At 41.5% G+C, this 17,613-nt stretch overlaps 1 protein-coding gene and 1 long non-coding RNA gene across 2 annotated transcripts in view; one reads left to right on the top strand and one right to left on the bottom strand.

The window, feature by feature from the left end:
• nek11 (NIMA-related kinase 11) overlaps positions 1–6,199 on the bottom strand; it is an 89,389-nt gene extending 83,190 nt beyond the window's left edge. The window contains 3 exon segments of the mRNA XM_039806188.1: positions 2,846–3,016; positions 5,340–5,408; positions 6,163–6,199. Of these exon segments, the coding sequence (XP_039662122.1) occupies positions 2,846–3,003 (158 nt within the window). The 5' untranslated portion in view covers positions 3,004–3,016; positions 5,340–5,408; positions 6,163–6,199.
• Positions 6,200–12,079: 5,880 nt separating this feature from the next.
• Positions 12,080–16,620, top strand: LOC120563195. Its single transcript, XR_005639919.1, has 3 exons — positions 12,080–12,167; positions 15,706–15,808; positions 15,894–16,620. It is a non-coding gene; the product is annotated as an uncharacterized LOC120563195 (long non-coding RNA).
• The last annotated feature ends 993 nt before the right edge of the window (positions 16,621–17,613 follow it).

Genomic DNA, 17,613 nt, shown 5'->3' with positions numbered 1-17,613 from the left:
AAACCACCCAAAACCAGCGAACAAAAACCACCAAAACCACCCGACAAAAACCACCAAAACCACCCGACAAAAACCACCAAAACCAGCGGACAAAAACCACCAAAAACCAGCGGACAAAAACCACCAAAACCAGCGGACAAAAACCACCAAAACCACCAAAAACCACCGGACAAAAACCACCAAAAACCACCGGACAAAAACCACCAAAACCAGCGGACAAAAACCACCAAAACCAGCGAACAAAAACCACCAAAACCACCCAAAACCAGCGGACAAAAACCACCAAAACCACCCGACAAAAACCACCAAAACCACCCGACAAAAACCACCAAAGCCACCCGACAAAAACCACCAAAATCACCCAAAACCAGCGGACAAAAACCACCAAAACCAGCGGACAAAAACCACCAAAACCAGCGGACAAAAACCACCAAAACCAGCGGATAAAAACCACCCAAAACCACCAGACAAAAACCACCAAAACCACCCAAAACCAGCGAACAAAAACCACCAAAACCAGCGAACAAAAACCACCAAAACCATCCAAAACCAGCGGACAAAATCCACCAAAACCAGCGGATAAAAACCACCAAAACCACCGGACAAAAACCACCAAAACCACCCAAAACCAGCAAACAAAAAACACCAAAACCAGCGAACAAAAACCACCAAAACCACCCGACAAAAACCACCAAAACCACCCAAAACCAGCGGACAAAACCACCAAAACCACCCGACAAAAACCACCAAAACCACCCGACAAAAACCACCAAAACCACCCAAAACCAGCGGACAAAAACCACCAAAACCAGGGGACAAAAACCACCAAAACCAGCGGATAAAAACCACCCAAAACCACCAGACAAAAAACACCAAAACCACCCAAAACCAGCGAACAAAAACCACCAAAACCACCCAAAACCAGCGGACAAAAACACCAAAACCAGCGGACAAAAACCACCAAAACCAGCGAACAAAAACCACCAAAACCACCCGACAAAAACCACCAAAACCACCCGAAAAAAACCACCAAAACCACCCGAAAAACCACCAAAACCAGCGGACAAAACCACCAAAACCACCCAAAACCAGCGGACAAAAACCACCAAAACCACCCGACAAAAACCACCAAAACCACCTGACAAAAACCACCAAAACCACCCGACAAAAAACACCCGACAAAAAACACCCGACAAAAAACACCAAAACCAACTCGACAAAAACACCAAAACCACCCAAAAACCAGCGGACAAAACCACCAAAACCAGCGGACAAAACCACCAAAACAAGCGGACAAAACCACCAAAACCAGCGGACAAAAACCACCAAAACCAGCGAACAAAACCACCAAAACCAACCGACAAAACCACCAAAACCCCCGACAAAACCAACCAAAACCACCCCAAACCAGCGGACAAAACCACCAAAACCAGCGGACAAAAACCACCCAAAACCAGCGGACAAAAACCACCAAAACCAGCGGACAAAAACCACCAAAACCAGCGGACAAAAACCACCAAAACCAGCGGATAAAAACCACGGAAACCACCGGACAAAAACCACCAAAACCAGCGGACAAAAACCACCAAAACCAGCGAACAAAAACCACCAAAACCACCCGAAAAAAACCACCAAAACCACCCGAAAAAAACCACCAAAACCAGCGGACAAAAACCACCAAAACCACCCAAAACCAGCGGACAAAAACCACCAAAACCACCCGACAAAAACCACCAAAACCACCTGACAAAAACCACCAAAACCACCCGACAAAAAACACCCGACAAAAAACACCCGACAAAAAACACCAAAACCACCCGACAAAAAACACCAAAACCACCCAAAACCAGCGGACAAAAACCACCAAAACCAGCGGACAAAAACCACCAAAACCAGCGGACAAAAACCACCAAAACCAGCGGACAAAAACCACCAAAACCAGCGAACAAAAACCACCAAAACCACCCGACAAAAACCACCAAAACCCCCCGACAAAACCCACCAAAACCACCCAAACCAGCGGACAAAAACCACCAAAACCAGCGGACAAAAACCACCCAAAACCAGCGGACAAAAACCACCAAAACCAGCGGACAAAAACCACCAAAACCAGCGGACAAAAACCACCAAAACCAGCGGATAAAAACCACGGAAACCACCGGACAAAAACCACCAAAACCAGCGGACAAAAACCACCAAAACCAGCGAACAAAAACCACCAAAACCACCCGACAAAAACCACCAAAACCCCCCGACAAAAACACCAAAACCACCCAAACCAGCGGACAAAAACACCAAAACCACCCGACAAAAAACACCAAAACCACCCAAAACCAGCGGACAAAAACCACCAAAACCAGCGGACAAAAAACACCAAAACCAGCGGACAAAAACCACCAAAACCAGCGGACAAAAACCACCAAAACCAGCGAACAAAACCACCAAAACCACCCGACAAAAACCACCAAAACCCCCCGACAAAACCACCCAAACCAGCGGACAAAAACCACCAAAACCAGCGGACAAAAACCACCAAAACCACCCGACAAAAACCACCAAAACCCCCCGACAAAAACCACCAAAACCACCAAAACCAGCGGATAAAAACCACCGAAACCACCGGACAAAAACCACCAAAACCACCGGACAAAAACCACCAAAACCACCGGACAAAAACCACCCAAACCAGCGGACAAAAATCACCAAAACCACCGAAAACCAGCGGACAAAAACCACCAAAACCAGCGGACAAAAACCACCAAAACCAGCCGACAAACATCCAACGCTCGCCCCCAGACGCCAGCGTCGTGACTAAAAATACGAGATGAAAACGTGTCGTACTCACAGCTGCTCTCCGTCTGAAGCTCTGTTGTCCCGAACCAGGTAAACGGACCCAAAACTGCCCCGGCCCAGACTCCGCAGGATGCTGTATCGCTTAGCAACCAGGCCGCCGGCGCCAGGGGGCGGGGCCTGGCCTGACTCCAGCTCCTGAAACCTGGGCATCCCGTCAGCTCCCCTGGCGACAGAGGACAGGTGAGGGTAGTTCAGTTTCAGTAGTTTAAAAGGGACACCTCACCGATTTAGCATTAAATAAATATATTTTATATAATTTAAATGTGTAACACCACTTGAGTCACGATGAAATGTTGTTTTGTGTATATGGTTGAAATGACAATAAAACACGCTTGAGTTGAATGCCTCTGTCTGTCGTCTGTCTGTCTGTCTGTCTGTCAAGCGGTAGGCGTGGCTTGGGAGTTGACTCATAAAGCAGCGAAGCAAGTGCATTCTGGGATTTGGTGTCTTTCATCCATATAAGCCAAAAACACATTTTCTGGCTTTTCTCTCGGCCAAGAAGGGCCCAATTTAAATTTTTCTTTTTTTTCACATTTCTACTACATAAGTGACTCAATTTAAAGATATATTCAGCTTTCCAGTGGTGAAATATTCCTTTAAGTTCAGGGGCGGAGCTTCAACTTTGTGTCATTTCCCCTCAGTCTCTCCGACATAAACGATAAAAAAAAGAAACTTAAAAGCCGAAAAAGTGACAAAAAAAAAACGTTGGAAAATAAACATTTAAGAAAAAGAAGGTGCAGAAAATTTTTTTAAGCGACAAAAAAGAGAAAGAAATCGACACAGATGTCGAAAAGGTTGCAAAAAGCTTCAAAAACGTAAAAAAATAAATAAAAAGTAAAAAAAAAAATTTTTTTAATCAGATATGAGTTTTTTTTTCAAAGAAATTACCCACAAATAACATGGATGTATGTGTTTACGTTGTAGAGAACCACGAGAATGCTCTTCGCAGCTAAAATGAATGATGACTTTCATTGAATTTGGGAATTTTATAGCATTTGAAACAGTTTCAAAACTAAATCCTGACTAAACTTTGACATAAACGTGTCTGTGATCCACTCAAAATGCTCTGATCTTAAATATTCGTCTTAATAAATCATAATTTCTGCTTTTTTTTTTAACTACAAACAAATAGCTATAATGCCATTTAAATTAGGTTTATTGACATTGTATGAAGAAAGATTTGAAAAAAGTGACAATGTCAGAAAAAAAGCACCCAAAAGAAAGTACATTTATTATTTTGTCCCGGAAGGACAACAAGTTATAAATGGTCAACCCCACAGCTTTCAGCTCTTCATGAAGCACTTTCTGCAGAGAGACACTAGATGGAAGCATCGACACACACACACACACACACACACACACACACACACACACACACACACACACACACACACACACACACACACACACACACACACACACACACACACACACAGAGAGAGACACACACACAGAGACACACACACACACACACACACACACACACAGAGACATAACAGAGACACACAGAGACACACACACACACACAGAGACACACACACAGAGAGACACACACAGAAACACACACACACACACACACACACACACACACACACACAGAGACACACACACACACACACACACAGAGACACACACACAGAGACACGCACAGACACGCACATGCACACACAGACACACAGAGACAGACAGACAGACACACAGAGACACACACACAGACACACGCATGCACGCACGCACGCACACACACACAGACAGGCAGACAGGCAGAGACACACACACAGACACACAAACGCACACACACACATACAACTTTTTATCATTTGTCACTTTTTCGACGTTTTAGCAGGTTTTTTTTACCAAACGATTTGTCGCCTTGTTCGACATTTTCGACCTCCCATATTTGATATTTATAAAAAAAAAAAATTAGAAATGGTCAAATTTGACCCCAGGACAACATCAATAATTTTAGTTTGACTTAATTTTCAGAGTTTTGCTAGTTTTAGTTTGGTTTCCTTTTTATTTTCAGAAATATTTGGTTTTAGTTTTACAGTAGTTGTGTTGTTGTTGTTGTTGTTGTTGTTGTTGAGCAACATTACTTTTATTTTGAAGGAATGACCGGATGTTAACTTGGCTAAGTGACGCTAGTCTGTCCGATAATTGATGTGTTATAAATTCTGATTATCGTCGTTAATATAATATATCCATGATTTGAATCAGTTACGTGGGGTTTAATCTAAACAGGAAGCAGAGAAAAGTCACGTAAACGAGCCGTTAAACGGTTGTTTATCAGCCGTTTAAATTAAACGGTTGTTTATCAGCCGTTTTCTATGATGAAAGTGACGGAGAGAAAAGGGAGGGAAAGTGAGTCTGAGTCCGATAACAGACAAAGTAAACTAATTTCGCCGCATCGTCTCGCGATAATGAGCTTCTAAATGAGACCGTTAATGTTAAATAAACAGGTGAAATGAGATATATGAGAGGTTTACCTGCAGCAGACTCAGGGACGACTTCCGTGTTTGATCCCGTTTCCATGGAGACTGCGGCAGCCGTGAAAACTGCAGGACAAATGTTGAGCATCAGTAAGCGTCCACTAAAAGTTCTGTTGTTGCCGCTGACAGACTCAGATTATTATTCTAAGTGTCTGACAACATTATGGGATGGATCCCTACAGAGATAGACCTTTTAGTTAAAGAGTAAGATCCTTTTAGTTGGGCTGGTGGAAATGTGATATAGCGGTATAATGTCAATAGTTAAATGTGATATAGCGGTATAATGTCAGTAGTTCGGTGTCTGTTGCTAGCTAACTAATTAGCATTAGCAGGTTTGTTTATCAGTAGCCTACCATAGCAACGCTAACTTCCGTTGGATATGAACCGTCCGTAGCCTTCCGCAAGAGTTCAATTTTTTTCAACGCATCCGGATTACCAACTGACACGATTTTTTCCGCACCGCATTTGTTCGGACCCATTCACATGCGGTCTGCAAATCTCCATATAACAGGAAATGAATGACTTCCGGTCGCTTCGAAGCCGTATCGGAGCTGATTTCAACTGCCAGTGTGAAGGCGGCGTAACACTACAGCACATTCCCTGACAAAGTCAGTGTAGGGACCCTTTGCTACTCAAAAAACATCCACTACGATTGCTGGGTGGATAATTGAACTATTTAAGACGCATGCACTATGTGAGCCAATGTCAAGCATCGCCAGTAAGCATTTATTTTACTCTTAGACAGTTCCAATACATAGAGTCCATTTGTATGTGTAAACATCAAAACACAAACACATTAATTCCACTTTCCTTCTCATACCATGTTGCACGGTCAAAAACTGTTTGCTCCCTTCTCCTGCCACCACCTGTGCCCAATTGGACATTGATTAAATCACCTCTGTTCCAACTCAATGGACAGTGCCCTGGCTACCCCTAGTGGCAGGAAGTTTAACAGCAACACATAATAAACATAAACCCAAATGGCTCTCACAGTTAGTATTAAAACACATATACAACTTATTCCGATTGTTTGCCTTTGCAATTTCATTGTGGGTAAACAGGGACTTCCTTTTAGTGTCCATGTTGGACATTTTTCTGATAGAGTCCCAAAGTGTCTTTGTGTTGGATTCTGACAGATCTTGTTCCGCCCGCTCCTTCTACTGCTGCCGAGCTGCTCTCATTTGCAGATTAAGGTCTTGTTGTGCAGCTCGGACTTCTGCTTTATTCCTAGATCTGAAAGCGGTTTTCTTCCTGTTGATGCATTCCTTAATGCCTTTTGTGTTATAGGGTTTGTTGTTAGGACATCGTTTAACAGTTTTCTGGGGTATGACAGAGTCAATACAGAAAGATATGTAGGCGGTGATTGATTCAGCAAACTGCTAGTGGACAAAAAACACCCAAAACCAGCGGACAAAAACCACCCAAAACCAGCGGACAAAAAACCCCAAAACCAGCGGACCAAAACCCCCCAAAACCAGCGGACAAAAACCACCAAAACTAGCGGACAAAACACACCAAAACCACCCAAAACCAGCGGACAAAAACACCAAACACCATACTGTTCAAGGTCTCGAGATTGTACATCCATTGAGTATTCATGTTGAATAGTTCTGAAGAGTCAACTGTTTTTAATGTTTCCTCATTCCTCAAAACACAATCCAACACTTGATTGAGTATCTGTCAGAAGACGCAGGCACAGAGCCAGAAACAGCATGTCAGACCCATCAGCAGATGAATGTAAAGCAGTTTATGTGGGCAGACATGTTCTGGGACCTTTCTACATAGTTGGAGATCTCAACGTTAAACCCAAAGTTACACCCAACTGTCAGACAAAGCAGGTGGAGAAAAGAATGTTACTTTGCAGCTTCTCTCGCCCCCATTGGACTGAGATCAAATGCTTAGAAAACTCACCTAACCCGCTGAGTGGCAGCAGCCGGAGTCTGAGAAGGGTGGAACAATAACTGTGGAATTTGTTTCAACATAATTAAACGTCATATGATTGACAGGTGATGCTGTTGCACGACAACAATGAACCAAGAGGTTCATGGGATGTAAAGTTTACTTTTGGTTTCTCTGAAACTCTTTACGCTTAATACTGGACCAATGTCAAAGACTTTTGCTCCCATCAGTCACTTAGACACAAAAACATAGGAAAATATTAAAAACGTTGTTGCGAAACAGAAGCTAACCCCGGTACAGGGCATGAATGCATGTCGATTTAAATAAGAACAAATGAAAAATGCACTTTTAAAGAATCTGGGTATGAAGAAAACACAGCATTAGATTGAATGACATGCCCGTTAGTGAAATCACAGAGTGTGCCATCTTCAACCAGAGATAAGGTTGCATTCTCAAAGAAAGCAACTCCAAACTCGTGTTGCTGTCATGTTGCGATTCTTGTTGGGTCAGACCCATCTGCTAGCGATGGGGGGCCAAGACTTAGAGCTACATCGAAATAAAAAGTATGCACCAAACAAGCCACTTTGAAATGTAGCTGTTTTCATGAATACAGAAGTTGGGTGACCCCTCTCCCCTTCCCCCCAGACTAAAAACAGTTTTTTGTCCGCTGGTTTTGGGTGGTTTTTGTCCGCTAACGCTGGCAAATGTAGCACCTATAAGGGGAAATAACTGTAGACAGTATACAGTGAGGAAAATAAGTATTTGAACACCCTGCTATTTTGCAAGTTCTCCCACTTAGAAATCACGGAGAGGTCTGAAATCGTCATCGTAGGTGCATGTCCACTGTGAGAGACATAATCTAAAAAGAAAATTCCAGAAATCACAATATATGATTTTTTAACTATTTATTTGTAAGATACAGCTGCAAATAAGTATTTGAACACCTGAGAAAATCAATGTTAATATTTGGTACAGTAGCCTTTGTTTGCAAGTAAAGAAGTCAAACGTTTCCTGTAGTTTTTCACCAGGTTTGCACACACTGCAGGAGGGATTTTGGCCCACTCCTCCACACAGATCTTCTCTAGATCAGTCAGGTTTCTGGGCTGTCGCTGAGAAACACGGAGTTTGAGCTCCCTCCAAAGATTCTCTATTGGGTTTAGGTCTGGAGACTGGCTAGGCCACGCCAGAACCTTGATATGCTTCTTACAGAGCCACTCCTTGGTTATCCTGGCTGTGTGCTTCGGCTCATTGTCATGTTGGAAGACCCAGCCTCGACCCATCTTCAATGCTCTAACTGAGGGAAGGAGGTTGTTCCCCAAAATCTCGCAATACATGGCCCCGGTCATCCTCTCCTTAATACAGTGCAGTCGCCCTGTCCCATGTGCAGAAAAACACCCCCAAAGCATGATGCTACCACCCCCATGCTTCACAGTAGGGATGGTGTTCTTGGGATGGTACTCATCATTCTTCTTCCTCCAAACACAGTTTGTGGAATTATGACGAAAAAGTTCTATTTTGGTCTCGTCTGACCACATGACTTTCTCCCATGACTCCACTGGATCATCCAAATGGTCGTTGGCAAACTTAAGACGGGCCTGGACATGTGCTGGTTTAAGCAGGGGAACCGTCCGTGCCATGCATGATTTCAAACCATGACATCTTAGTGTATTACCAACCGTAACCTTGGAAACGGTGGTGCCAGCTCTTTTCAGGTCATTGACCAGCTCCTCCCGTGTAGTCCTGGGATGATTTCTCACCTTTCTTAGGATCATTGAGACCCCACGAGGTGAGATCTTGCATGGAGCCCCAGTCCGAGGGAGATTGACAGTCATGTTTAGCTTCTTCCATTTTCTAATGATTGCTCCAACAGTGGACCTTTTTTCACCAAGCTGCTTGGCAATTTCCCCGTAGCCCTTTCCAGCCTTGTGGAGGTGTACAATTTTGTCTCTAGCGTCTTTGGACAGCTCTTTGGTCTTGGCCATGTTAGTAGTTGGATTCTTACTGATTGTATGGGGTGGACAGGTGTCTCAAACAGGTGCATCTAATGTAGGATAATAAATGGAGTGGAGGTGGACGTTTTAAAGGCAGACTAACAGGTCTTTGAGGGTCAGAATTCTAGCTGATAGACAGGTGTTCAAATACTTATTTGCAGCTGTATCATACAAATAAATAGTTAAAAAATCATATATTGTGATTTCTGGATTTTTTTTTTAGATTATGTCTCTCACAGTGGACATGCACCTATGATGACAATTCCAGACCCCTCCATGATTTCCAAGTAGGAGAACTTGCAAAATAGCAGGGTGTTCAAATACTTATTTTCCTCACTGTATATATAAACTGGACCACCAGAGCCCGTGTCTCTGGTCTGAGACCAGTGAAGGATATCAGAAGTCTCTTTCCCGGTGCTGGCTGAGCATTACTGAGCAGCCTCCAACTGAGCTTGAAGACGTAGATGTGACGTGAGCAACCTGTCTGAAAGTGTGAAGTCTTCTGGTAGCTGTACCAAGAGAAATCTCAATCATTCCCAATCTTACAGAGACGGAGAGCGAAGGTATATGTAGATAGGAGATAACATAGGCACAGGCTAATTACTGATCACTAACATGCTAGTTAACATTAGTAATTAAACCTAAACAGCTAACTGAAGTACAGGCCAAAAGTTTGGACACACCTTCTCATTCAATGCGTTTCCTTTTTATTTTCATGACTATTTACATTGTAGATTCTCACTGAAGGCATCAAAACTATGAATGAACACATATGGAATTATGTACTTAACAAAAAAGTGTGAAATAACTGAAAACATGTCTTATATTTTAGATTCTTCAAAGTAGCCACCCTTTGCTTTTTTTATTAATAAGGAAATAATTCCACCAATTAACCCTGACAAGGCACACCTGTGAAGGTAAAACCATTTCAGGTGACTACCTCATGAAGCTCATTGAGAGAACACCAAGGGTTTGCAGAGTTATCAAAAAAAGCAAAGGGTGGCTACTTTGAGTAATCTAAAATATAAGACATGTTTTCAGTTATTTCACACTTTTGTAAGTACATAATTCCATATGTGTTCATTCATAGTTGTGATGCCTTGAGTGAGAATCTACAATGTAAATAGTCATGAAAATAAAGCAACATTGAATGAGAAGGTGTGTCCAAACTTTTGGCCTGTACTGTATATATATATACAGTGCCTTGCCGAAAGTATTCGGCCCCTTGAACTTTTCGACCTTTTGCCACGTTTCAGGCCTCAAACATAAAGATATAAAACTGTAATTTTTTGTGAAGAATCAACAACAAGTGGGACACAATCATGAAGTGGAACGAAATTTATTGGATATTTCAAACCTTTTAAAACAAATAAAAACTGAAATATTGGGCGGCAAAATTATTCAGCCCCCCTTAAGTACATACTTTGTAGCGCCACCTTTGCTGCTGCGATTACAGCTGTAAGTCGCTGGGGGTATGTCTCTATCAGTTTTGCACATCGAGAGACTGACATTTTTGCCCATTCCTCCTTGCAAAACAGCTCGAGCTCAGTGAGGTTGGATGGAGAGCGTTTGTGAACAGCAGTTTTCAGTTCTTTCCACAGATTCTCGATTGATTCAGGTCTGGACTTTGACTTGGCCATTCTAACACCTGGATTGTTTATTTGTGAACCATTCCATTGTAGATTTTGCTTTATGTTTTGGATCATTGTCTTGTTGGAAGACAAATCTCCGTCCCAGTCTCAGGTCTTTTGCAGACTCCATCAGGTTTTCTTCCAGAATGGTCCTGTATTTGGCTCCATCCATCTTCCCATCAATTTTAACCATCTTCCCTGTCCCTGCTGAAGAAAAGCAGGCCCAAACCATGATGCTGCCACCACCATGTTTGACAGTGGGGATGGTGTGTTCAGGGTGATGAGCTGTGTTGCTTTTTACGCCAAACATAACGTTTTGCATTGTTGCCAAAAGTTCGATTTTGGTTTCATCTGACCACAGCACCTTCTTCCACATGTTTGGTGTGTCTCCCAGGTGGCTTTTGGCAAACTTTAAACGACACTTTTTATGGATATCTTTAAGAAATGGCTTTCTTCTTGCCACTCTTCCATAAAGGCCAGATTTGTGCAGTATACGACTGATTGTTGTCCTATGGACAGAGTCTCCCACCTCAGCTGTAGATCTCTGCAGTTCATCCAGAGTGATACGTGGGCCTCTTGGCTGCATCTCTGATCAGTATTCTCATTGTATGAGCTGAAAGTTTAGAGGGACGGCCGGGTCTTCGTAGATTTGTAGTGGTCTGATACTCCTTCCATTTCAATATTATCGCTTGCACAGTGCTCCTTGGGATGTTTAAAGCTTGGGAAATCTTTTTGTATCCAAATCCGGGTTTTAAACTTCTCCACAACAGTATCTCGGACCTGCCTGGTGTGTTCCTTGTTCTTCATGATGCTCTCGCGCTTTACACGGACCTCTGAGACTATCACAGAGCAGGTGCATTTATACGGAGACTTGATTACACACAGCTGGATTCTATTTATCATCATTAGTCATTTAGGTCAACATTGGATCATTCAGAGATCCTCACTGAACTTCTGGAGAGAGTTTGCTGCACTGAAAGTAAAGGGGCTGAATAATTTTGCCGCCCACTTTTTCAGTTTTTATTTGTTAAAAAAGTTTGAAATATCCAATGAATTTCGTTCCATTTCATAATTGGGACCGACTTGTTGTTGATTCTTCACAAAGCTCTGCGTGGAGCTGCCACAGAACCATAAATCAGCGTGAATTATGGTGATCAATGGTTCTGCGGAGGAGGAGCTCTTATCTGTAAGGAGGGGCCTACACAATAAGGTGCAGCCCAGAGATGCCTTCACCTTTACAAGGAGAATACCTTAAGTCCTGACAGACTGAGCCTCCAGCCGTCCCTCAGAAGCCTGTATTCAAGGTAAGCATAGCTTCATAAATTGAGATAGATATTGAAAAGACTTCTTACTCTGTCAATTTCTTATGTACCAGAGTTTCCCTGGAAACACACTGTCACACCAGCAAGGCAAGTAGTGTCTTAACGTTATTAGTGTCTGGCTGTCTGAATGAAGGGGGAACCTGAATACATTTGGCTTATTTTAATTGGCCCGTCCAGTTTTCTAGAGGCCCACCTACAATCAAAATCCTGGCACAGCTAGTGCCTGCCACGCACAAGCAGAGTGAGTGTGGATTTCAAGTTGCGGCTTTCGTCGCTGTTTGTGACTTTGCCTGAGATTGAGTGACAAGTGTACTCGGTGTACTCGCCCTGTTGTTTATCTGGTTGCCGTGACTTGGAGAGTGATGACGTCCTGTCACTGTTCCAGTTGAGTTGAGAGAGAGAGGAGGAAAGTTGGCTTGAGTTCAGTAGAGCACACGGCTCTGTAGAGTCGTGGAATTATGACTTTATATACTACATGTCCATAGGAACAGGAAACCCTGTTGTGTGTCTGCCCTATTTCTGATACTGTGGCGGAGGAAACACTGGGTAGCTTTTATTATTATTATTATTATTATTATTATTATTATTATTATTATAGCTACATGTTGAATCGGCTGCAGGGCTACTCTGACAGTTTTATATTATTATAAAGATACCCATTTTAGGCCTACCAATAATACTTTTATAACAGTACCCATAATAATTTGGAATATTTTTAGTTTTTTCTTTCCTTTTATTTTTACTGCACAACCTCCCGGGCTCCATTGTGAAAACCTTTTGGCCTAGGCTATTTCATTATATTGTATCCAGACAATTGATAGTATTAATTATTGCGCGCGCACACGCACACACACACACACACACACAAAGACATACTGAATTAATAAAAATAAAAATTATTTGTACGAATTTATGTAGGGCTGCTCCCTCTTAGTGGATTAGTCGACTAATCGGTGGTTTTGGTCTTAGTCAACTTAGATCTCTTTAGTCCATTAGTCATGTTTGATGCTTTTTTCATGCTGAATGACTTATTTCCAAGAAACATACGAGTACATCTCTGGTAAACACAAGAATTAAGGGTTGGGTTGACATTTTACCTAACAGATATCACCGTGAAACCTACTTTGATTACTTTCATTAAGGCAATTTTTTGTTGTATTACACGTTTTCTGAAATGTTGTGTTTAAATATGCAAAGGAGGCATTATCTTATTCAATATATGCATCATTTTGCATGACTCTTTGCAGAGAAACTCAGATTTACAGATCTGTCGATTAAATCAACTAATCGATTAGTCGATACAATTGAATGAGTGTTAGTCGACTAAGAAGTTCTTCAATCGAACACAGGTCTACATTTATGTCATTTATCAGATCAGACTCCGTCCCCACCCAAACCCCTGCCACCAAAATCTCACTCTGAACTCTCTTCAAAACTTGAGAGCCCTGGGTTGGGTACCGAAACGCGGTGCCAATAGGGCACCGGTGCCGATGTAAACGGTAGTAAACAGACCGAATAAGAACAAAAATTTCGGTGCCTGACTTTACACTACACCTGACAGCAGGTAACGTTAGCCTACCTTTAGCTAGCAGCTGGATTAAACACGGTTAAAATTAAAGATGGCCCGATACCATTTTTTGCTTCCCGATACCGATTCCGATACCTGGACTTGCGTATCGTACCGATACCGAGTACCGATCCGATACCAGTGTGTCATATATTTTATTATGTTTACTAACTGTATACTACTATCCCTGTATGGATGTGATATTATTTATATCTTTGTTGTCGGTCTGGCTCAGGTTAAACTCTTTGTGAAACGTGAACAAACACAAACAATGAATTTTATTTTGCAGTTTGACAGTTCGTTATAACGGAAAAAGAACAAAAATAAATTACTTTAGCGTAGATTTTCTTTAGGGCTTTATTACGTGGTATCGAATCGGTGCATAAACTCCAGTACTTCCCGATACCGATACCAGCGTTTTAGGCAGTATCGGAACATCTCTAGTTAAAATGCTGACAGCTAAAGTTAAACAGTGTAAAGTGTGACTGTATTTCACTGTAGAGGATTCAAACAGCGAGACGTAACAGTCTGACAGCAGCTGCCGTTATCGGAATTAAACAACACAGACGGTGCATTCACTTGAAACAGGTAGCCTCGTGGTACATTAAAAGTTATTGTAAAATACCATTTTCCCATCTGGTGGTTATTTGTGTCATTCAACAGCAATTTACTGGTGAAATAAGTTATTGTTATAAGTTTTAGACATTATTATTAAATAAAAAAGGTACTAAACGCAGACTTTAAAAAAAAAAACTTTATTAAAAAGTATCGGTTCAGGCAGCGGCACTGTTTTATCCCTTGTGTTGTCCTACAAAAGGAGGGTTAATACAGCACCTTAGTGCTCATTTATACAGCATTTTGGTCAGCTTAAAGCTGCAGTAGGTAAGATTGTGAAGAGCCAGGACTTTGCCAACAAATTTGAACATCGACAACTTCTCAGTCCCTCCCCCCTTTCTGCTGCAGCCCAAACAGTCTCCTAAGCCCCGCCCACACAACAGAGTTTGACAGAACTGCCGGCCGGCATGTTAGACAACATGTTCAATAACTAAACACTAACACAACGTTAACTTTACTCACCAACAGTAAAACGATGCTAACTAGCAGGCTACCGTTAGCCATTTCAGCATCATATCAGACTGACCACTGTGCAAACGTTACTATCATCCTCACCAACGTAGCTTTACTTTTGACTACTAATAACCAAGTTAAAGATAAATCATTCATGGTAATTATGTTATCTGTTGAGAGGAAACGTGGCTACGTCTGCATCGTTCTCCAGATCTTTGAAATCCCACAGCTCACGCCACCTCTGAAAAGCCTCTCCATTATTCACGGAGTTTTGGAAAACTTTTCTGCAGCTTGTGCGCGGGGAGGGGCGAGGGGAGAACGCTCTTATATGCGTGTATGTGCCTGAGCAGTGATTGACAGGCAGATAGACCCGCCCCCTGTGGCCCTGATTGGAGAAAATCGACCGGGAGCGGTGGAATTTTGCCAATGGCACTACAGGCTGTAGGAGGTGCCAGAGGAGCTGTCTTTTTATTTTTATTTTACATAATTCATGTAGTTTTACTGGAACATAGGGTCAGTTTCAGCAAATATGACAGAAAGTTAGTTTTATAAGACTTACCTACTGCATCTTTAAACTGTGTTTAAATGTGCTCTAGAAACAAACTTTACCTAATTACTTTACAAGAGACAGGGTTTAGAGAGCAATTCTCAACAAAGTAAACGGAAGTACATAACCCTTGTATGTTTTATCTTTTAACCTTTGTGTTGGGTTTAACACAAGGGTTTAACCTGAGCCAGACCGACAACAAAGGGTTAAAAAAAGTACTGTTTAGCAAAAACCCAAACGACACCCAGCCCTTTTTTTTGCATCTGTTGACTGCATCCAAAAGCAGAAACCTTTTATGAACACAAATGAAGGGTTTGTTTTTCTTTCTGTTTGAACAGGTCGTCTTGTTGCACACTGCACAGCCAACATGGGCAATACATGGGGCGAATGTTCCATTGACATTAAAAATGAATCCTCTACCTACGACTTCGGCAACCCCTGGTAACTGCAATTTTTTTGGGTGTTTCATTGAAATTCATTTTCCATAAATACACACAATTTCTTAATATTTTCCCACTGTTTTTAGTATACATATGGTAAGGGGTCAATGCTCTAACCCTCTGCCACCGCTGATTGAGTCAAATTCATCTGGCAGTGCACAGTTCGGCAAGACTTACGGCAGTCCTACAGGAACTGTTGGCGTCTTCACTTATGACATCATCAACAAATCTACAAAAACGACCACTGGGATAATTGCTGTCATGTTCTCTGTGCCCTACGACTATACCTATTTCGATAACTTGTATGCAGTGGGAAACTTTGGTAATAGCCAAAATTGTGATTATGATCTTTATCGTAAGATGTACTATGAATCACACAGCAGATTTGTCAGAGGTAAAGCAACTGATCCCAGTATCACTCATACGGGTGATTATGTCACCATCTTTGCATCAATGTCGAACGCAGGCCAGTCTGCCCTAAAAGTGGTAGTGAAAGACAAATGAAATAAGAGAATTGGAAAGTGCTAAAAAGTAGATTACCCTGCAGCACATTCTGCTTTTATAGCTAATACATAGTCAATGTGTAGTCATTTTGGATAATTTTGTTCAGGGCAAAAATAATTAGGAATGCGTGCTTAAGATGTTTTCATTGCTTTACAATATTATTCCACTGTTTTGTTTAATGTGTAGAAACTGTAGTAGAGCTGTTGATTGTCCTTCGAAAGAAAAAGATGATGCATTTGATGGATTAGTTACACGTGAGTAACAAGTAATTATGTCATGCCAAAAAGTTTAATAAAGCTTTCAAAAGTATTTAAATGTTGTGGACAACAACATTGTGGTTTTCTTTTAAAGATACAACATACAACATTTGGAAAGAGAATATATAAGGACATTGAACAGTAACCCAAACAATGCATTTATAAAAAGGATTTAATACATTTCAAACTGAAATGCTAGTTAAACTCGTACCATACAAAGACACTAATAAAAAAATTATTAAAATAAAAAAAGACATTAATTAAATCTACTACGTAAATAATCTACTATACACCAATAGCGTATCTGGAATTAGAAACCATGGTAATAGCATAATACATGCACCCTAGTAATAGAAAGTATTCCGAAACTGTAAATCTAGATGACCTAATTTATGCAATTTACAAAATAATGTGGCTCATTATTTGAATTTTTTTTTGCACAATGCAAATAATACTCTTTTAATACTAAATAAATGTTTTAATAAAATATGTTCATTAAAAATTGCATAGAATACACAGCAGCAATTATGTTACATTACATGTCATGTGTTATATCCACTGAGCCATCACCACCCACTGATGTACAATAAAGAACTACCTATGACAACAGCTATGATGTGATTTGTCGCTTCATTTAAAGTTGCAGTGACTATAACTGCAGTATATCACTATATATTTCACACTGTAACATTATCACCAAAGGCAGAGCAATAGGGGGGCCTTATGGGGCTCCTGTCCCAAATGTTTTCCTAAGAGTCCCAAATCTTTGCAGTTTTTTTAAATAATTTAAACTTTTTGTCATTTCTCTACAGTCTCTCTGACTGGGCTGGCAAATCAGTGGAGAAAAAGTTCTATACTCGGGGAAATATCGCCATTCATTCGCTATTCATACCCTGTGTTGGAGCCATTACACCACTTTGTTTTGTTTATATAGGCTACCATGTTGGTTATGCCGATTAATATGCAGTTTTATGTTTGAGCACTGGGTGGAGCAATGCCTTTGGGAAGGCATAAAGGTAATCAGCCACAGGTACACAGGTGTGTG

Source organism: Perca fluviatilis, chromosome 7 (genome assembly GCF_010015445.1).
Source record: "Perca fluviatilis chromosome 7, GENO_Pfluv_1.0, whole genome shotgun sequence".
Lineage (NCBI taxonomy): Eukaryota > Metazoa > Chordata > Actinopteri > Perciformes > Percidae > Perca > Perca fluviatilis.
This window is presented reverse-complemented; position numbering and strand designations above follow the sequence as displayed.